We start from the raw sequence: 23,463 nt of genomic DNA, 5'->3' as shown, positions 1-23,463 counted from the left end.
ATACATTTCCTTTATGGATCAATATAAATATTCGGCAAATATTTCAAATTTCCAGGATCTCTGGTGTTTTGCTTTTCTTCTGCCTAAATAGTCTGCTGACAATCAGATGGCTATCTGAACAAGATGCCCAAGATGTTATGTATTGATGAACTATGCAAACTGATGGGCAATCCTGTTAGGATGGAAGAAAATTGAAAATATATCATTGTAAATTTGAAAACTTAGGTTTCATCCATTGTAAATAAGGCATTGGAGCAGAATCAGGCCGTTCGGCCCATCAAGTCTGCTCCATCTTTTGATCACGGCTGATCCATTTCCCTATCAACCCCATTCTCCTGCCTTCTGCCCACAACCTTTCACACCCTGGCATAAAAAATCTTATCAACCTCCGCTTTAAGTACGCTCAATGACCTGGCCTCCACAGTCACTTATGGCAACAAATTCCACAGGAATGAATCTGTAAATGCAGTCAACATTTTTTGCACAATTGAGTTTATCCCTAAATGATAATTTTTTTGGCTTCAGACTAATAGAGGACCTTTGAATATGTTCCCTTTCTGCTTTTAAATATGGAGGCTACCAGGAATAAAGCAAGGTAGTTTAGAAGTGGACTGTTCCGCCTCTCAAGCCATCATTTGCCATCATTTGTAAGATATTTTCTGGTTTGTGAATAAAATACTTACTTCTACTGTCATTTGCAGCAATGTGTTCCAAACTTTTAGACATCTACGTTTCTTATTTTTACTCCTGAAAGCCCCAGTTCTAATTTTTGTACCAGACTCCTCAATCAAAAGAAATGATTGTAATTCTGTTAATATCATGAAAACTTACTGCAAATCAGCCTCTGACAGTCAAAATTCCAGGGAAAGCAACAATTTATTTGTTTAATTGAATAAAGTCCAAGCAATTTAATGCTTGGCCTCAGTTATTATTCCACCAGGTCTACACTGCACTCCCTCCAAAGTCATCTTATTTGCTCCCTATACACTACACAGATAATGACAATGTATAAGTATAGCACCTTCTTGCATTCTCATCCTCTAGTTAAAAAGGATCAGAATTTTGCTAACATTTTTAGTCGTAGAGTTGTACATCACGGAAGTGGGTTCTTCAACCCACAATGTCCATGCTCATGGTTTCACACATCTGCAGTGATCAAAATTTGTTGTCATAAAGTTCACAGCTGTCTATGTCATCCCAATTCAAGTACCAGTCAAAACCCCGCTTAAACACAGTGATTGTATCTGCTTCCATAACTTCTCTGGCTGTGCATTCCAGATATCAACTACTTCTTCCCTCAAAACTCCTTCCTCTCACTTTAAACCTGGATTGTCTTCTTTTTGATATCTCAACATGAGAAAAGCATTTTGTCCATCTGTGCTATGTCTCTCATAACTTAAGGCCACACCTCAGCCTCTTTTCCTGCAGGGAAAACAAATTGAGTTTATGTAGTCTCTCTGCAAAACATATTCTCCAAATCCAATAGATTTTTATCTCTATGCATTTATGGCATTTACTTTTGATGCTTCCTCACAATTGTTTATGCTTCTGCTGCCTCTACTACATACTTTGTCTTCTGATGTTGAAAGTAAATGACCTCAGGCTGTGAAGATTAATATACAGTATAATTAGTATACAACGTGACAATCAGAATACAAATTCTGTTTTTCCAAGCTGACAATTAATCTATTAATATCTTTGTAATTATTTTTTTGTCCTCTGCCATGTAATTCTGACTGTCAATCTTCCATCCTCACTTTCCCTTGACACTTATATGAGGTTTACATCTATGTCATCTTGTCTATGCCAGCAAAAAATGAGCTATTCTTCTGAATTTATCTTCCCTGCACTTAAACTTTTACTTGAAGGTTAGGGCAATTCAGATGCTTATCTCAGCCACTAACTGCAGGTAATCATATTTCAGATCAGCATTTGAAGCTGCAGTATTAGTACAGCTGGTCCAACTAAATTTCTGGTTGGTGACCCTTGCAATGTGGATGATTGTGGAACTGCTATTAAATTATTCCCTCTATTTTGTCATCCTTAAGCTACTCCATAGCATCATGATATAATGTCTGTTTCTGTCTGTACCCAGGCAACACTTATCACCATCTCATCACCAATCTTGCTCTGTCCTGAAGAAGGGTCTTGGCCTGAAGTATCAACTATTGTATTCCTTTCCATAGATGCTGTCTGACCTGCTGGGTTCCACCAGTATTTTGTGTGTGATGCTTTGGATTTCCAGCATCTGCAGACTTTCTCGTGTTTATCATTTGCCTTGTCCTTTGCACTTTAGAGTGCACTTCCAACAACCAATACAGATGAGCAGAAATTATTTGCAACTACATTTTGGAATGTCTAAGGTGATTGTCTTCAACTCTGTCACCAACTCCTCAGCAAATCTTGAAGCTAACGAGATTATTCACAACACTGAGGTTCTGAGATGAGTTTAGCCACAGGGAATATTGTGTCGCTGGTTCAAAGATTCCTTTTTATTTTCAAAGTATGTTTGTACAGTACAACTCTAATATTTTTCTTCTCTGGATATCGAGAAAAACCAAGGGAGTTGACATCAGCAACCCCCCCCCCCCCCCCCCCGGCCCCCGGCACAAAAACGGAAAATAACAATCCGCAACTCCCTCACAGAAAAATCAGCAACAAAAACAATCCCCAACCCCCTCACTCGAAGAAACAAAACAGTGAGTAGTATGTCAGAAGTCCAATGCCACCATTTAAAATAGAGCATAAAGATCCTTTGAATATTTTGCCAACACCACCTGTTTTATTTTCAGATCTTATCTGAGCAAAACAGGGGTTGTTTGCCAAAAGTGACTACAATAGTGTTTCATTTGTTTGTGACTCAAACACGTAAAAGTTGAGATGCATATTTTTTCTTGTGATAAGAGAGATGTGGGTATCTGATATGTCTCCCTTGTCTAAATTTTCAGTGTGAACAGTGAATGACCAAATTTTGTTTTCAAAATTACCTTGGAAGCTTGTCCAAAATAATGTTTGAATGGCCAGGGAATAGATGGCTGGAACTCCTATCTCAATATGCAAGAGACTTAGTGAAATATTTGATTGGATGTTGTTTCTCATGTATAGGAACATGGTCCAATATTTGTCTTACATTAGATGGAATAAGCTTGGAATTGCATTTTAAGCAGCTCTACTGAGGTTGAATTAAACATTACTGGTGGGTACTCAGGGAAAAAAAAAACAGAGAATTTTGAGCATTTTAACATATGAGCAGATTTGGACAAAAAGAGGATGTATTTAATCTTAATGTCTTCATTGATTTAAAGTTTTATCAGTTTGTTATTGTGTACTGGCACAGAAGTTAGCCGATCAGATCATAGGATGAAGTCCGATCAAGGGAAAACAGTACTGAGCTATCTACTGCAGTCAGATGCATATGCTTCTATAAAGGTTTTATTTTTAAAGAGCTCTGAATCACATTTTTTCTTGCAGAAGAATCAACAGGAGGAATTAATCGATGCAGAGTTTCAGAAAGCTCACATCCCCAGTCCTTTAATATTGAAACAGGACATGAACAATTGCCAATTCTCGGAACTGAACAAACATCTCTTCATGAAAGTGAGGGTCTGTTGTGTATCAATTTTAAATATCAAGAATATGTCAGAATTTTAAGATTTTTATAAGTATTTGCTGCAACAAAATGCAGTTCTGTATTTTCCCCAGTTCATTATTATTATAAAAATGTACTTGTCTCTTTAACTGCACAGGATCGATTGGAAACTCACGAAGCTCCACACAAATGAATTCCTATTCTGATAGTGGTTACCAGGATACTGCTAGTTACTACAGTAGCCAGAATTTGATCAAGACTATCCCAAGAAGTCTACAGGAATCTGTTCACATTAGCACCAACAGTAATCACCTAACACGAAATTCTAGGCCGGAGGGACAGACAGTAGGCCAGGTACTGCAGCTTTAAGCAAAGTAATGGCTTGTGTAAGATGATTTTTCAATCACATTGTTCTTGCTGGTATTTTTAAAAAGTGCAGATGCATTCATTTGAAGGGTTGTTGATTGCAGTTAACTGCAGTCCGTGCTTCAAAAGCTCCAGACCCCAGAGCCTTTTGGTTGGGTTCTGTCACCTGAACTCTGTCTTTTGTTTGCTGTATCCTAGAAATAACCTTACTGGTTATAATCTGTGAAGAAATGCAAAAGTAATCAGTGAATACTGTGTGAAATTGACATTCTGTTTGCAGTAGAGCAGAACTGAGAAAATTCTAACTTCTTATTTTGTAGTAATTTTCAATGATGTGTCATTGGGCAAAATTATAACTTAATATAGTAAAATGCATTTTCTACAAAAATAGATGTACAGGTGCTAATATTATATTGTTAGTTGCTACATTAATGGACAAACTTTATGAAGTACAAGAGCAGCATTGAGAATTTTTGCTGACTTGAGATCGTATTTGTGTCACTGTGTTTGACCATTTACATTTCATCTATAGAATTTGTGTGTGGCCATATGTGCTTCCAGGCTGGCATTAATGATGCTGTAACTCTGTTTAGGAGAAGTAGCCCCATTTCCCTTTTGTTTTTAACCACTGTCCCATGAAATGATATGTCATCTCCAGTAGGTGTCTCGCAACTATAATGGCAATGGGTCCGGGAATCTTGCCAAGTTGGGATTCATCCTGGCATTTTATGGCATTGTTTCTATAAGCTGCACTGTATTTGTTTTTTCTTATTTAACTGTTTTAAAATTTGTGCTGTATTTTTAAATACAACAGGCATATTTCCCTGACTTGTAGTGGTAGATACCGTGAAACTTAATGTTGAGCATGGAATTATTACAATGCTTTCATGGGCTACTTATTTACTTATTTGACACAGCGCATAATAGGCCCTTCCAGCACTTCAAGCCATGCCACCCAGTAATCCCCCTATTTAATCCTAGCCTAATCATGGGACAATTTACAATGACCTATGAACCAGTATGTCTTTGGACTCTGGGAGCAAAACATAGCACCTGGAGAATATCCACACGGTCACAGGGTGAACATGCAAACTCCTTAGAGACAGCAGCAGGAACTGAACCCAGGTTGCCTGCACTATAAAGTGTTGTGCTAACCACTACATTACTGGTATCTTAATAGTGTCAATTTACTAATTTGATGGATAAAAAACTGATGAATTTTCCTCATAACTTCCCACTCTTGATCCATTGCCTTGATCACTTTAGGGAAAATAGAGTCAGCGTTCAGAATCTGAGCAAAATGGTACATGCTGATTTTTATGAGGACACGTATAATGTTACCATAATACAAGTAGCTAATACAGTTTTTGTTACTGGAGTTTTCCTTTGTACATAGAGATCGGATGCAAGAGTGTCTTTGCCAATCCCATAGTTTTTTCAGTGTAATGTCTGTACCTAATTCTATTCAATTTAAATTTTTAATCCCATTTTTCCAAAACTTCTGTCATGTAAAAGACGCACAAGGGAAGGATGAGGATTGTAATGAAGTAGAATTTTTTGTGTGCTGAAATAATTCTGATCAGCTGTATTGTGTATGCTTCTGTCTGTGCTTGTTCAGAAGATTTAATTATTTGATGTCATCTTTTTCAAACAGGGTCCAATGAACACTGCTGTTGCCACAAGTAGGGCAATGAGGAGAGTTAGCTCAGTTCCATCTAGAACACAGTCACCATCTTATGGTACAGGAATGTCACCATCAAGGGGCTCTCTTAGAACATCACTAGGAAGTGCTTATGGCTCACCAGCATTAACTGAACCTCGTTCCAACAATTCCGCTGTGTATTTTTCCTCAACTTTGCCTGCTCAGAGAGCGGGCTCGCCACGTACTACACAGAGATCAACGTCACCAGCTACAATCAGACGAATTGGTTCAGTTACAAGGCAGCTCACTAGTTCCAGCAGGGCGACGTCTCCATATCAGACTTTGGGCTCTTCGTTGAGAATGGGATCGCCCCTCGCCTTAACAACTGTACAGACGAGAGTAAACTCTTCACCCCAGGCTCAAACTGGATCGTCATCTCCAGCAAGATCCACAATGACTGCTGTCCCACAACGTATGGTAACACCACTACAAAGATCTCATGCCATCGATGGTGATTTTTATTGTCTCCAGTCGCCAGAAATCTATGAGAGGATGGTTCCAACACGACCAGACAGCCTTGCAGGTCTGTTTTTGTGAAAGAAAACACAAACGCAATATTCATAAATGATAAGTGGCTCTTTAGGCATTTTTCTTTGGTAGAAACTGTGAAATATTTATTGAAAAGCAAACAATTCCAGCTGTCCTGGCTTTACCAGCTGGAGTTTTTACTTACATCTCCCTATGCCTATACTAGCTTGGACCAGATGAGGAGCTTTTGTTCTAATTATTTTCAGCTCTGAAGGGTGCAAGGTTCAAAAGTTCTAAGTAAATTTATTATCAAAATACACATGTATTACCGTATACCACCTTGAGATTCATTTTCTTGCAAGCATTTACAGGGAAAAAAAGAAATACAATAGAATTTTATGAGAAACTGTGCATGAACAAACACTGACACAAATACCAGTGGCACAACAAAAGAAACAGTGCAAGTCTGAGTGGTAAATAGTCCTTGAAAGTGAGTCTGAGAGTCGTAGAATCAGTTCAGAGTAGTGGTGAGTGCAGTTATCCACTCTGGTTCCGGAAACTAGTGGTTATCAAGTAGTAACTGTTCTTGAGCGTGGTATGTGGGACCTAAGGCTTCTATACCTTCTATCCAATGGTAGCACAATGGGTGCTCAATATAAATGCTAAATACTGTGGAGGGCTTTGCCTGTTGTGATCAAGGCCGCTAGTAGGACACTAATGAATCTCCATCCTTGAAATGTTCCTAAAGGTCTTAATAGCTAACCAGACTTAACCTCCAGCTATGCAGTTGTCAAGGCTGCAATAAATTTTTGATAATTTTTGTAAAGACCTTTAATAATTATAAGTGAAGTAACCATTTTAAAATGTTATCTAACAAAAGAAGTACCTCAGAACTCCTTTAATTAATTAAAAATCTTTTAGGTGAACCGAAATAAATATACCCTTAAGCTGCTGCCCTGCAGTCATTACTGAAATCAATGGATTTCTGATTCAACATTAGGTTGACTGTCCTCCTCATTATCTCCTCCTCCAAGATAGACATCACTATAAGATGGAGTTCAACCACTCTGAGCTGATAATAAGTGAGTTTGAAACTTGAATAATTGGTGGGAAGTCCTGGACTAATTGTCAATTGAGGTAGAACTATCAGCATTTATCAACAAGATTTGGGAACTAAGTTCAATCAGTATGAAGCTCTCTATTAAATTAGCAGCATTCAAATAAACATTCAAAGTTTTATCTCAGCAAAATAGCATTAAAATGATACCATACAAAAAATTAAATCTTTATGAAATTACACCGAATCGGTTGTCTTTACCTTTTCTCTTGTTCCCGGTTAAAGTAAGTAATTTCCCAATGATGGATCACTTTGTTATGTGATTTTTATGGGGTAGGGAAGAAAAGTAATAGAGGCATTAAAGAAGAATTGGATTTTCAAGAGTTTTTAATCTTTTTAACACTTCAATTGCTTTTGGGGTAGGGTTATTGGAGGATAGGGACAAAGCAGCAGATCCTTTGCACACAGCACACACAAAATGCTGGAAGAACTCAACAGGCCAAGCAGGATCTCTGAAAAAGAGTACAGCCGATGTTCGGTCTGAGACCCTTCAGCAGGATCCTTTGCACTTTTAGCCATTCTGTGGCTTTTCTAACACTCATTATAATGAGCTTGTTCTTTTCAGTTGGGAGTTGTCTGTCCATCCTCAATTTCAACTGTCTTCCTACAGCATCTTAGTATAATTCTTTTAAAAATATTTTTATTCTCAGTTGCTTTCAGTAGTAGCAACGTGACGAAATACTAAAGTGTGGGACTATCATAAGCCTTCATTCCAACATGGTTTGTACAGAAATGAGAATGTTGAATTGACATATTATCTCAAACTGTTCCTGAATGTTTCACTTTTGCATTCATAACCTTGCCTAATCATATCACAAGGAATAAGCAATTTCTATGGAATGCAATTGTCATTTCTGATTAATCATAAAATCAATTCATCATTCTGATTATACTGGAGTATAACTCAATTTTTTACCCATCCTCTCTTGAAAATATTTTAATTTGGTAAACATGAAAGACTGGGTCAAAGGAAAATTCAAACATTCTAAAGATTTCAAAAGATAATCCTCCAGGATAATACCAAAGCAAAGATAAGAGAAATTAGAAAGGGATCATGGATAAAGGAATTTATTTTAAATACAATTGTACAGAATAATGAAGCAAGGAAAAGAAATGAATTCCAAAGTCATACTCCAAATGAAAGAAACCGTTTGTTTTATGCTGATTAGCATCCAGTCAAGCTCTTCCAATGTTTTAAAATTAGTAAAATATGTCATTATAATTAAATCTAACGCTTTGTAAATTGGATCATAAGAACATAAGATATAGGAACAGGAGTAGGCCATCTGGCCCTTCGAGCCTGCTCTGCCATTCAGTAAGATCATGGCTAATCTGGCCATGGACTCATCTCCACCTAACTGCCATTTCCCCATAACCCCTAAGATTAGATTATATTCAACTTTATTGTCATTGTGCCGAGTACAGTTACAAAGCCAATGAAATGCAATTATCTTCTAGCCAGAAGTACAAAGGAATAGTGCTATTTACAAAATAACTGCGAATAAAAAGTAAGTGCTACAGCACACAAATACAAAAGTACTGAGACAGTACAATATGGGTGCAATACTGCTTAGTGCTGTGATGTGAGGTTCAGCAGGGTCATAGCCTCAGGGAAGAAGCTCTTCCTCTGCCTGCTGGTGCAGGAGCAGAGGCTTCTGTAGCGCCCACCGAGTAAAAAGTCCATGGTTAAGGTGAGATGCGTCGTTGATAATGCTTTTCGCCCTGCCCAGACAGTGTTTATGGTAGATGTTCTCAATAGTGGGCAATTGGGTGCTGATAATCTGCCGGGCAGTTTTCACCACATTTTGGAGTGCTTTGTGGTCCGATACAGGGCAATTGCCATTCCACATTGAGATGCAGTTAGTGAATATGCTCTCAATGGTACAGCAGTGAAAATCCGTCAGTATCCTGGGACAGAGGTGAGTTCACTTGATGCTCCGCAGGAAATAAAGGCACTGTTGCACCTTTTTGATCAGGATGGAGGAGTTCAGGGACCAGGTGAGATCATCGGAAATGTGGACACCAAGGAATCTATCCAACCTTGTCTTACATTTATTTGCTGAGGTAGCCTGCACTGCTTCATTGGGCAGAGAATTCCACAGATTCACCATTCTCTGTGAAAAGCAGTTCCTCCTCATCTCTGTCCTAAATCTACTCCCTCAAATCTTGAGGCTATGTCCCTTAGGTGTAGTCTCACCTACCAGTGGAAACAACTTTTCTGCCTCTATCTTACCTATCCCTTTCATAATTTTATATGTTACTATGAGATCTCTTCTCATTCTTCTGAATTACAGCAAGTACAATCTGTGGTGACTCAATCTTTCCTCATAGTCTAACCCCCTCATCTCTGGAATCAACCTGGTGAACTTCCTCTGCCAAAGCCAGTGTATATTTCGTCAACTAAGGAGACCAGAACTGTACACAGTACTCCAGGTGTGGCCTCACCAGTGCCCAGTGTACAGTTTAACCTTCCTGCTCTTAAATTCAATCCCTCTGGCAATGAAAGCCAACGTCCCATTTGCCTTCTTGATAAGCACGTACAAACAAGCTGGATGAACTCAGCAGGTCGGGCAGCGTCCGTTGAAAGGAGCAGTCAACATTTCGGGCTGAGACCCCAAAACAACCTTTTGTGATTCATACACAAGCACTCCCAAGTCCCTCTATACAGCAGCATGCTGCAATTTTTTATCACTTAAATAATAATCTGCTCTTTCATTTTTCCTTCCAAATAAAGTTCTTACAGAATCACCTTGTTTTTACAATTTCTGCAACTATTAACAAAGTCAAAGAGTTCCCATGTTTGTTATGGCTTTCTTAAAACAAAACAGGTGGACAGATAGCTTTCTGAACCTGCTCTGTCATCCACTAAGTTTGTGGCTGTTCCTTTATGTCACTCTTCACTAGCTGCTCCCACCACACTCAAATCCCTTTGTCTCCAAATGTCTATCAGTTTCGAGTAATAAAAATAAGTGTACACAACCCTCCAGGTTTCATTTTGCCTCTCCATTAGGAATGCAGCTTTCAGTTTGTATTTCCTCACCTAATTCTTCCAACGACATTTATCACTTGATGAGTTAAAGTTGAACTGTAAGGTGAACATTTTGCCTGCCTCTGTCCACCTCAAGCCTATTGTTATGTTTCACAAATAAGAAGTCCGAATATAGACCATCATCAATCTATTATCCTGCCAGAAATAAGCATTTTTAAATATGTTTGCCACTGCCCCTTTTAATATAGTTTTTTTTCACCAGCTCTATTGATGTTTCCCTGAGAGAGCTTTTAAAAGTGGGTTGTGAGCTGATTTGCTGCAGGTTTGGAATCAAGATCTATATGTACTTAAAGCACAATACTTCTGAAATAACCACAAGAAATTCTGCAGATGCTGGAAATCTAAATCAACACATATAAAATGGTGGAGGAACTCAAGCATAGATTCCTTGGAAATGAATAAATAGTTGACATTTGGAGCTGAGACTCTGCTTCAGGACAGACAATACTTCAGACAGTTCACTGATTATCATGGCCAAATGCTGCTTTAAAACCCATTGCGGCATAAATTGTTTTGTCCTTATTAATTAAAGGCATAATTTTGCATAATTAATATTGATTTCTGTATTTCCCTACTATCAACATTATTGAATTGAATTGAATTGAATTGACTTTATTACTTACATCCTTCTTATACAGGAGGAGTAAAAATCTTTAGGTTTAATTTCCATCTAAATGTGTAAAGTGCAATCTATAGTAATTTATAAGAAATAGTATGTACAACAGGACAGTCGATATAACATAGAAATACAATTGTATCAGCATGAATTAATCAGTCTGATGGCCTGGTGGAAGAAGCTGTCCCGGAGTCTGTTGGTCCTGGTTTTTATTCTGCGGTAGCATTTCCCAGATAGTAGCAGCTGGACCAGTTTTTGGTTGGGGTGACTCAGGTCCCCAATGATCCTTTGAGCCCTTTTTACACACCTGTGTTTGTAAATGTCCTGAATAGTGAGAAGTTTTACATCTACAAATACACTGGGCTGTCCGCACCACTCTCTGCAGAGTCCTGCAATTGAGGGAAGTACAGTTCCCATACCAGACAGTGATTCAGCCAGTCAGCATGCTCTCAATTGTTCCCCCTGTAGAAAGTTCTTAGGATCTGGAGGCCCATACTAAACTTCTTCAACTGTCTGAGGTGAAAGAGGTGCTGTTGTGCCTTTTTCACCACAGAGCCGGTATGTAAAGACCACGTAAGATTAATGAAGGACTTAGTCACTGAGCTGACCTATCTTCTCTTTAACAAGTGCTATAACATTGCAAATGCACAACTCTCTGAATCAGTTATTGTCAACCTTATTGATTGAAAGCCCATTTGTTCACACTTGGTAAAAAAAAATACACTCCTTCTCAAAAAACACACAAACACACAAATAAATATTAGTGATGTCATGGGCTGCGCCTTCTGAAAAGTTAAAACAGTTTCGGAAATCGCACAAATGGCTCACAGCCCATAAATTGGGACAGATTAGCACGCAAGGTTCCTGCTAACTTTTTTCTCTAGCTGTGCAGACCAACCATTACTCTGAGCAGGGAATGTTCACATGGCCTGAAAACTGCACAGCTTTTTAAATGTGTTGTTTTGTAATTTGCAAGATATGAATATTTCGAATGAAAATTGGGAAAAAAAATCACATACCTTTGATTTTATTTAATAATTGAAAATGCAGAATGAAGTACAGTACAACAAAGAAATCTTTCATGGTTTGTAAAATTTTTCTAGCTGCGTCCAATTCCAGCTGCACAGAAACAAGGCTACGTGCACGCGAACATTTCAGTTACTGTACAGCCGCACACCCGTGCAACTTAGAGGGAATAGTGATAGTATGCCAAGTATTTTCTGTGAACATTATCCCAATATTATAGACCATCTGGTCAGAGTGAACTTTGTTCAGCAAGATTCTACTTCCGCATAATATGATGGAGGCTTTTCATAAGGATAGGACTTAGTCTCCACGAGGTCTGTGCAGTGATCACTTCTACCATTATTAGCATACTCAAATGCAGTTCCACAGTAAGTTTGTTGTGGTCAAGTAGGTTTATTTTTTCTGCTAGTTTGTTCATTAAGTACCACCAATCCAAATTGCAGCTAAATCCTTTAGGATACTGCTTTGGCATAGATATGGCCCACGAAACTCAAATGGTCAAAGCCTACTGCATGCTACACAGAAATCTCTTCACACCCTCTAAAGCCTCTACTTATTTTTGTCTTGGTTCTTTCCTCTTAATTTCAACAGTGCTGTTGGCCTCAGTACTTATTCTACATTCTCCTGAATTCCATGTTATTGGTGATAGGAATCTAGCTTAGAGACAGCGAATTCTGGATTCTTCCTGAGATTCATGATCACATGTCCTGAGAGTAAAGTTTACTGTATAAAGTAGATCAGTTAACAATGATGCATCAAATGAAATTGTTTGTTATTAATTATTTTTAAAAGCTATTAATGGAATACACACAAAATGACTGGAGGAACTCAGCCGGCCAGGCAGCATCTAGGGTCCCGATGAAGGGTCTCAACCTGAAACATCGACTATTTACTCTTTTTCATAGTTGCTGCCAGGCCTGCTGTGTGCCTCCAGCATTTTGTGTGGATTGCTATGATTTAGGGCATAGCTATTAATGGATAGTTTATATTCTTTGTACTATTTTTGTTTCTTTTTATGACACAAGAATACTGATCAATGTGAGAATTTGTGTGTACCAAATGAAATCTATTTGAATCAGTCATCTCTGGCTTCTGTTCTTTTTCAGGATTGCGCAGTTCATATGCCAGTCAACATAGTCAATTGGGAAATGAATTTCGTCCTGCCATGTCACCTGATTTACATATTACTCCCATTTATGAAGGAAGGACACTTCAAAGCCCAGTTTTTTGCAGTCCCACTCATGCAGGTGTGGAGCTTCATCATGGCTCTCAAACAGCAGTATTCCGTACAGGCTTAGGTAAATAGTTTTTCTTCTTCCTGAGACCACATCGAAGAAAACAGTTTTAATCTAGGGAGCAAGCTGTTCGAAAATATGTTTACTGGGAAGTGGTAGCAAACTATGGAATGGTGGGGCAGGTTAGCAAAAGCCAGTTAGCCTATTCCTGCATCCATTTTCTTATGTTTTTGGATGTATTAAAATATTTTCTGGCAGTTAAAATCAGCAAATTAGTGCTAAAATTATCTATTTAACAGAGACTATTAAAGTGCAACTTACATTACTCTACCTCCAAGAAGACCACAACCTTGTTGCAGGGCTTGGACGCTTGCATATTACAATGACCCAGCGAGCTATGTTGGCTGGAGTCAGGGCTTTGTGCTTTTATTCTTGGTAGGGCCACCCATGCCAAACAGTTGAAGAGTAGAGGCCAGACTAAGAATGGTGTACCCATCCTCCAGGTTTGGAGGTTCACCTCAGGGCTAACAACCCTGACTGGTTAAAGAAAGATGTTATGGAATCAGCAATGAAGATGGAGGACCAGTGGCATAATGGACAATAAGTAAATAAGTTCACTACTCAAGTATGAAGTTATTTTTTCCATTTTGAACTCCTTTGTCAGGAAGAGTAATTTACCTTTATACAGTAAATGCCATTTGATGAACTGGATAAGTACTTACATTGTAATTGAACACCTTCACGGTATCACTGGAAACCTCATTTCCATTCCAGTGCCGCAAAGAAACAAACATTGCACCCCCACCAGAAGCTTTGAATAGTCAGTTGAATATTGAAACAAGTAATAATATTAATTGGTGGATAAGTCTTTTCTGTAGTTTAAAGGTTTGTTTTCTGGTGCATAAACATATAATTCTCAGTTTGTGATATTAAGGAGCTGTTGGTGCTAATGTACTGTTCTCCCTTGGTAAATGTAGGTGGAATTTTATTCCTCAGTTTTGTTAGTTTTTGGTCTTACCAAACTTTGTGATTCCAGCCTTCAGGGAAATGCTGCTTATTTGGTTATTCTGTTATCTGATTATTTTGAAGAATTGTTCTGCCCACACATCCCCAGGAGAATATCTTCCCAATCTTGTGATACTTTTTTCATAAAAATCTTACTTTAAACACAAGAAAGTCTGCAGATGCTGGAAATCCAAAGCAACACGCACAAAATGCTGGAGGAACTCAGCAGGCCAGGCAGTATCTATAGAAAAGAATAAATAAATTCTGCATCCATGGATTCAACCAACCACAGATCGGGAAAACCAGGAAGTTCTCTCTCCAGCACTTGTTGTTTGAGCATGTACAGACTTTTTTTCTTGTCATTATTCCCTAAGCAATACAGTATGACAACTAATTACATAACGTTTACATTGTATTACGTATTATAAGTAATCTAGAGATGACTTAAAGTATACAGGAGGATGTACGTAGGTTACCATGGATCGGGAACCAAAAAAAAACGGAAGTTCTTTAAGTCGGAACAGGTACATCCGGTATTATTTAGCGTCAGTCAAATGTTTGTCTTAGTATATAGTATATATTTTACCTTTCTATGCATATAAAACACTTAAGAAACATATAATTAAATTAACATATAATTTCAATAATTAAACCACTGCGTTGCTTAGCAATAATTGTAGCTTCCATCAGGGCAGGGCCTTTCACATGTTCGATTATTCTCACTTTATCCTTTAAAATTGTTCTGATTGTTGGTCGATTGTAGCCTAACACTTTTCCAATGACTGGTGGCATTTCACCTCTTTCCGATGGCTTTATTTTTTCCACTTTATCTTCAATCGTGATCATTTTCCAGAATAGAAACACCATGGGCGGCGGGTCCCGAGCTCTGCCCAGTCCTAAAGTCTGCTGCACTGAGACAGGTTAAATAAGCTCCAGTGCTCCGCCGGGTCCTGAAGTCCAACAACTTGAGCATTGTTTTTTTTGGTATCCGCGGGGGGTCCCGGAACCAATCCCCCGCAGATAAGGAGGGCCGACTGTAGTCAGCATTTCGAGCCAGACCCTTCTTCAGGATCTCTTACTTTATCCTCCTTTTTGATTTTGGTGCAGCTTTTAATAGTAAAGACTGACACAGAATGAAACATGCAGTGTTAACTTTTGAAGAGCAATGTTTTGTCATCCACAATTAGGCATTTAGGAGACTATGCAGTGACTTCGACACTAATACTTGTGTAGTGATCTAACAACTAAGGAGCTGGATTGGCACTACATAAATTAATTTAACAAACAAAATAAGGCCATGGTATTGTATTAGTCAGCATGACAATATTACAGCTCAGGGCGTCAGAATTCAGTATTCAATCCCGGCATTCTCTATAAGGAGTCTCTATATGTCTTCCATGTGGAATAAGTGGGTTTTCTCCAGGACCCCTGGTTTCCTCCCACAGTCCGAAGACCTACCAGGTAGGTTAATTGGTCATTCTAAATTGTCCCACGTTTAGTTTAGGATTAAATCAGGATGGTCAGGGATTGCTGGCCAGTACTACTCAAAGTGCTGGAAAGGTCTTTTCAGTATTTTATCTCTAAATAAAATAATAAATACATAAATACCTTTTGATCTTGCAGAAGCAAGTTCCACCCTTGGGGCCTGGGTAAGTTTAAACCTAATTTCCACATGTGATATTTCATTCAGCTTTTCTCGATTAATTTCATTTGGCTGGAGATACAATTAAATAGTGGTTATATTATTGAATTAGAAGCACATTTGATTAATCTGTGGAATGTATTTTCTTTAATTTGGAACTTAAAAGTGTTTGTAGCAGTGAACCTCTAGAAGTTAGTTTATTCATCAGGCACAGCTAATTTACTAGTGACCTTTGGGATAAGAAACCTGCCCGTAACTATTCAGGCTTATGCATGCAGTTCCAGTCACTTGCTGAAAACAAAAGGGATTCTGGAATTTGGAAAAGTAAACAGAACTCGGGAAGAAATCAACTGGTCATGCTGCATCTGGGGAGACAAAGAGGGATGTGTTGATGTTTCAAATGGTTCCATTTATTATCAGAGAATGTATACAGTATACAACTTGAAATACTTGTCTTCACAGACATCCACGAGAAACAGAAGAACCCCAAACGACAGAAAAATGTTAGAACCCAAAATCCTCTCCCTCCTCCCCGTGCAAGCAATGGCAAGCACCAATGCATCAAACACCCCCCCCCACTGCCCCTTTCAGCAAAAAACATCTGTCCCTCCACCCACCAAGCAACAGCAAAGCACCCAAATGAGAGACCATGGTCTGCAGTCAACAAGAACTGCTGTTTACCTGACAGTTCAAAATGCTGCAGACTCTCTCTCTCTCGCTCAATCTCTCACTAACAAGGGACAGAGAGATATCACCCATTTTCACAGTGAAAGGGGAGACCGACGGTCCTTGTTACAATATTATAATCTGCTGCGTTGTTTTTCCATACATCTGCCGCAGCAAAATTGTGGTGTTCCGTCTCCTGCGATGCCTCAGTCAGCAACACTGGTCTGGAATCGGTCATCCACAGGGCCTCACAGTGCTGCACCCCGATGCACCATCTTCCAAGCCGTGCCTGGAGAATGTCGGAGAACAGTCGGCCAACGAGCTCCGGAAAGAGAACACATCCGCTGTAATTGACACTTGTAGATCAGGACCTCGATAGAACCCTAACCGCCTTGAAACAGAAAAAAGAGAGACATTAAAGAGAGGAATTTAAGCTGTTTCTGCAGATGAGCTTGAAGAGGCAGCCACTTGGTGCCATCTTAACTCCGCCCACCATTTTGGATCGAGGCCCGATGTCTGGTCTCAATCCCAAACAGTTCTATATCAATATACAGTTCTAGTCTCCAGAGAAACTTTTCAATACAGGCGCAACTCTAGGATATATGCTCAGCACACTGCTCTACTCTTTCAACACTCTCTGACCATGTGGCTAGGTACAGCTCAACCACCATCAATAAATTTGCCAATGACACAACTTGTTGTTGGCAGATTCTCAGATGGTGACAAAGAGGACTGCAGGAGTGAGATTTATCAGCTGGTTGAATGGTGCAACAACAACAACCTTGCACTCAACGTCCTTAAGACCAAAGAATTGATTGTGGCCTTCAAGAAGGCGAAGTTGGAAGAATGCACACCGGTCTTCACTGAGGTGTCAGTAGTGGAAAGAATGAGCAGATCCTAGATCCTGGGTATCAACATTTCAGAAGATCTGTTCTGGGCCCAACATATTGATGTAATCACAAAGAAGCCAGCAAATACATTTCATCAGGTGTTTGAGGAGATTTTATGTATCACCAAAGACTAGCAAATTTCTAATGTGATGAGTATTCTGACTGGTTGCATCACTGCCTGGTCTGGAGGCTCCAGTGCACAGAATCAAAAAAGCTGCAGTCTCAGCCAGCTTCATCATGAGAACAAGGGCTCCTCTTCACAAGGACATCTTCAAAAGGCAGTTCCTTAAGAAGGAGGCATCCATCATTAAGAACCTTCACAATCCAGGACACGCCCTCTTCTTATTACTACCATCAGGGAAGAAGTGCAGGAGCCTGAAGATGCACACTCAATGTTTTAGAAATAACTTCTTCCCCACTGCAGTGAGATTTATGAACATGAATTCATTAATACTACTTCATTCTTCTGCTCATTTTGCACTTTTTTTTTAACATGCTTCTTATTGTAACTTATGGTAATTTTTTAGGTGTTACACTATACTGATGCTGCAAAACAATAAATGTCGTGGCAGTTCAGTTAAATGTATCTGCCGATTCTCATTTATCTGCTGAGATCTTCCAATGTTATGCTTTTAGTTATAATCTCTGGCAAACTAGCTGTAAAGTGGCAGGCAATGTCTCTTACCATCTTCTCAGGATATCTGTGGATGTGCCAAAGTGACAACATTGCCAGCAAACCTTGTATTCCAAGAATGATTTTTATAGTTACATTTTTGACTTGACAACTTCAAATAAACTGAAATGCTGAACATTCTTAAATAACAAACATTAGAAATTCCACAGATGCTGGAAATACAAAGCATCACGCACACGATGCTGGAGGAGCTCGGCAGGTCAGGCAGCATCTATGGAAATGAATTGCAGAGATCTGGAAATCATCTCCATAGCTGCTGCCTACCCTTCTGAGTTCCTGCAACATCTTGTGTGTGTTGCTTTACATTCTTGAATAAGTCAAGTTCAAGTGAAATCTGTGAATATCCTGCAATTGGAAAAGTTGATCACTTTTGAAGACATTAGCTAAGATTCATGCTTTTGGTTGAAATGATGTATATTTTTAACATAAACCGTGCGATATTGTTCAAGAAAAATTACAGGCAATATGCACATAGGTATTTGTCTGGAATTATATTCAGGGAATAATTGTGATACCCAAGAATAAACTACTACATTGAATTCCTATGTTGGACAGCAGAATTGATTTAATAACAAAGTCAAATAACTGGTAAGTAAACGGTTAAGACTTAATGTATTTTATGTATGAATTTCACTAATGGTGTTCAGACCAGTATGAAATTAAACAAGGGATTTAAAGGAGATACATTGAAGGTATTTTCATTAATGGCATTTATTCCATATTGTAATTCAACAACAGGAGTAGTTGGATTCAATTTGCACTTGAATTTAAAGACCTTGAATAATGTAGAGCAATTTTGTGAGTGCTTCATATATATTAATTTTTTTATTTGTGAAATATAAATATCTCTGTATAGATTTCTATATACAGGAAAATGTTTATGAAATGTTATTTCTTACCATTTTAAAATTGATATAATCCTTGTATAATGGCCATACTTTAAATCTAGTTCTAATCACTTCATTCAGACAGTAGCTAATTCTTGCTTTTTAGGAGAAGAGTTTAAAGATGTTGATTTAAGAGCAAATGTTCAAAAGTGTTTAAAAAGACTCAATAGTTTAATTTTTTTTTCCCTATCTGTAGGTATTGGAAACCTACAACGATCAGCCAGTCAGCGTAGCACAATGACTTACCAAAGAAGCAACTTTGCTCTAAATTCAGTGGGTAATTATGGTGATCCATACAGAGCAGTTCCATACCGGCCATCTGAATCTAGTTATTCTAGACTTCATTATAACATTCCAGCTGATGAAACGACAACAAGATCCCCATCAATTGACAGCATACAGAAGGATCCAAGGCAGGTGTAACTGGGCTTGAAGTGTTGAATTACATATGGGACATTATATATCTTAACTGTTCCAGCTACATTTTTCTTGGATTTGATTTGTAATAAACAGTTTGTTCATTATGCACCACATCGTATGACGTAGGTGATTATGGTCTTCCCATGACCATGATTGTTCTTGGCAAAAGTTTCATCAGAAGTGGTTTGACATTGCCTTCTTCTGGTCAGTATCTTTACAAGACGAGTGACCTTAGCAATTATCAATACTCTTCAGAGATTGTCCAGCATTAGTTGTCACATAACCAGGACTTGCGCTATGCACCAGCTGCTCATATGGCCATCCACCATGTGGATATGGCTTCACATGACCCTGATTGGGGACTAAGCAGGGGCTACACATTCCCAAGAGTGACCTGCAGGCTAGCTGAGGGAAGGAGCGCCTTACACCTACTTTTGTAGAGAAATACCTCCACCCCACCAAACTATAATAAGCAGTAGTTACTGAATCAGAATTCTGGTAACTAGCTGTCCTTGCATTCCCCTGAACCTAATACAAGCTTGAGTCATTGCACATATCACAGGATAATTAGAAATGAGAAAACCACTTAGGTGTATCAATCTAATCAGAGCAAGAAACAGCTCTAAAATTTTCCATTATAATGGAAAAGGGTGTAAATGATGGACTCACATAGGTGCAGTGCTTTGCAGGCATCTCCAGAGTAACCTGTAGAATTTATTAAACTGATAGAGAAAGGTATCTACAAATAATGCTTATTATTTTAAAAAATATTAAGGCAAATGTAAAGAAGAAGAAAAAAAGACTATTAAATTTTTGAACTTAGAATACAAAGAATTTTTATACATGAACTAAAATGTATGAATCAAAGTTGAAGAGATTAGCTTCTATGTCCATAAACGTAATTTGTGCATGTAAGCACTATTTGCCTTAAAGAACAAGGTTGTTATTTAAAAATTGCAGATTCAGGTATCCTCTAATCAAAAACAAAATGTCATTTTTGGAAAAAGATTGTAATAGGTTGCTGACATTGGAGAGGGTCAAAAGGAGGTTCACAAATGTGATTCCAGGTTTGAAAGGCATATCAAATGAAGAGCGTTTGATGGCTCTTGGCCTGTACTATGGATTCAGAAGAATGATGGAGTATTTTATTGAAACCTATCGAATGTTGAAAGGCCTCAGTAGAGTAGATGTGGGAAGGATATTTTTTATGGTGAGGGACTCTTAAGACCAGAGGACACAGCCTCAGAATAGAAGGATGTTCATTTAGAATGGAGATGAGGAAGAATTTCTTAAGTCAGTTGGTGAATCTGTGGAATTCGTTGCCATAGGAGGCCAAGTCTTTGGGTATATTTAAGGCAGAGATAAAAAATTCTTGATTAGTCGTGGCATAAAGGAATACAGGGAGAAGGCAGGAGATCGGGGCTGAGAAGGAAATAGATCAGCCATGATGAAATGTTGGGGTAGACTCGATGGGCTAAATGGCCTAATTCTGCTCCTGTGTCTTATGCTCTTGAGCACTGAATATGGAAAGGCTGGGAAGTACTTTGTAGAACAAAGTGTTTAGAGTTAAATTTATGTGTTCTAAATTAATTTGTCAAACTTCTAGAGAAAGATGCTTATGGAAGAAACTCACTCATGTTTATGACTTAATTTCTTTTTAAATCAGGGAGTTTGCTTGGCGTGACCCAGAGTTGCCAGAAGTGATTCATATGCTCCAACACCAGTTTCCTTCAGTTCAAGCTAATGCAGCAGCTTATTTACAGCACCTTTGTTTTGGAGATAACAAAGTGAAAACAGAGGTATGATTCAAATATAAATAACTTTTGTTTTCTTTCTCAGGAGAGGTATAAAATAACATAGTACAAAAACAAAATAAGTTTTAGTACATTACATAATTTCTGATGCTCAGGCGATGAAGACTAGTCACCTGCAGATGTTTATTTATGTTTTTAAGTCTAGAACTTCCTCATTAATGATAGTTCCTAAATTTAATTAAGAGCAATTCTATAATATGTGCCTTTCTCTTTTGGCTTCTCTTCACAGTGCTGATTTTCGCAGTCTGAAAACTACTGTAATTGATAAAATAATCGTAGCTAATTCCTCTTGTTAATCTACTGTATGTCCATTTAGGTAGGCTTTTACCATCATTATTGCAAGGAGACAAATGGAAAAAGGATGCAGGGACAAGGAAAATAAAAGCAGGACATGTCCTCTTCTCTGTATAGAACTCTTTCTGCTTCATTCATTTCCTTCATTACCAAGCATTACTTGATCAGTTCTCTCATCAGAGCACTATTGTTCCTTGATTCTCCCAATAATCTATTCTTGGCCACCTCATCTGAAGACAAAGCACCAAGTTCTCCCTAAACTTGGATGGCACGCAGATCTGTCTCTTTTCTACTCTCTCTACAACCTGTGTGTGGTTAGATTGTTTGTTGGTCATACAGATCTGAAATTGGTTTCCTGGACTGGTTGCATCATGGCCTGGAATGGAAACACTAGTGCCCAAAAACAGAAAAGCTTACAAAATGACGTAGATACAGCTCAGTCCATCACAGGAAAAACCCTTCTGCCATTGAGCACATTCACAAGAAGCACTGCCACAAGATAGTAGCATCCATTATCAAGGACCCCCACCATCAGGAAGGAGGTACAGGCACCTCAAGACTCACACCACCAGGTTCAGGAATAGTTATTACTCCTCTACCATCATGCTCCTGAACAAGCAATTCACTCACTTCAACATTGAACACTTTCAAGGACCCTGCAAATCATGTTCTCAGTATTGTTGATTATTTATTTATTTGTTGGTTATTGTATTTGCCCAGTTCGTCTTTTTTTGCACATTGGTTACTTGTAAGTTTGTATGTAGTTTTTCATTGATTTCTATTGTATTTATTTGTTCTACGGTAAATTTGCAAGAAAATAAATCTCAGGGTAGCAAATGGTGACATATGTACTATAATAATAAATTTACTTTGAACTTTGGAAATGGCTGGATTGTTGAGCTTTGATCTGTCATGTGGGATTGCTTATGCCTGTGCTTTTTCAGCATGCCTTTGATTCATCAGTTGACAGCATTTGAGACGCATGCATTTGCTCTTGACAAGTTCTTTAATACTCTTTGCAAAAATTTGTCCTGTGACTGGTGTGTTTTAAATGATATCTCAGGTATGTAAAATGGCGGAATGAAGCTCTGCATGGCTTTGACATGCTATATGTATTATTAGTCTATCCCTCCTAGGATAGTGGCAGTCCTCATTAACTTTGGTCTGTGTTTGAAGGTAATTTTAGCAAGGAGCATAGCAGGTCCAAAGTTTGTAACCAGTGCCAAAGACTGCAGCTTTATTCTTTTCGAAGTTGATATCCCTGATTATAAAACTTAAGGGCCCATCATAATTTGTTGTCATGCTGTCCATCTGATAAAGTGTACCTAGCACAATGACAGGAATTCACTAGCATCCTGTCTGGAGAAAGACCCAAATCCATCTTGGTAATAAAGTGCTGATGTTTGTTTTCCATTCTCTTTCCAATGAAGGAATTTGAAACTTGGGGTGATGTAAAAGATTTCTGAACGAAGTTGCACAGTTGTGTTAGTTGTATCATAATTAATTTTAATTGGAGAGGACTGCACATGCATGTTAAGTCATGGATTTTTGGAGTATGCATGCAATGTCATTGATGGGAAATTAAAAATTGCTTGAAACAGTTTTTTGGCACTTGGATGACAGTATTATTTTGAAGATCTGTTACTGCATGATGTCCTGGAAGATACAGGAAAGGAACATAAATTAATCTGATTTATTTTGTGTTGGCAGGAAATAGCTCTTTGTTTCAAATTATTATAAACATGCTGGAAGCGAAAACATAGGATTGAGTGAGCTTTGTGTGTGAGATAGCCAAGACTGGCTTCAAAACAAGCTAAAAATTAATTTCACCCTTTACAAGTTTACAAGTCATGTTTATATTATACAGGGACAAGACCAGCTGCAAATTAAAGCATGAAGTCAAACATTAAAAATGATTATGTAACCTTAATATAATTACAAAACCAGATTTTGTTTTTGCCTCAATTTACTTGGCAGATAATT

At 38.3% G+C, this 23,463-nt stretch overlaps 1 protein-coding gene across 6 annotated transcripts in view; it reads left to right on the top strand.

The window, feature by feature from the left end:
• Positions 1 to 23,463, top strand: part of pkp4 (plakophilin 4) — a 185,508-nt gene that overhangs the window by 86,350 nt on the left and 75,695 nt on the right. For 3 of the 6 annotated variants that reach the window (XM_059966497.1, XM_059966498.1, XM_059966496.1), the window contains 6 exons: positions 3,472 to 3,603; positions 3,747 to 3,943; positions 5,610 to 6,180; positions 13,040 to 13,231; positions 19,149 to 19,369; positions 21,043 to 21,171. In XM_059966497.1, the coding sequence (XP_059822480.1) occupies positions 3,472 to 3,603; positions 3,747 to 3,943; positions 5,610 to 6,180; positions 13,040 to 13,231; positions 19,149 to 19,369; positions 21,043 to 21,171 (1,442 nt within the window). The remainder of the gene's footprint in view (positions 1 to 3,471; positions 3,604 to 3,746; positions 3,944 to 5,609; positions 6,181 to 13,039; positions 13,232 to 19,148; positions 19,370 to 21,042; positions 21,172 to 23,463) is intronic. The other 3 variants (XM_059966500.1, XM_059966499.1, XM_059966501.1) reach the window with 2 other exon arrangements.

The sequence above is a fragment of the Hypanus sabinus genome, chromosome 4, assembly GCF_030144855.1.
Source record: "Hypanus sabinus isolate sHypSab1 chromosome 4, sHypSab1.hap1, whole genome shotgun sequence".
NCBI classification, from domain to species: domain Eukaryota; kingdom Metazoa; phylum Chordata; class Chondrichthyes; order Myliobatiformes; family Dasyatidae; genus Hypanus; species Hypanus sabinus.
Note: the sequence above shows the minus strand (reverse complement) of the source record. Positions and strands in the feature narration are given on the sequence as shown.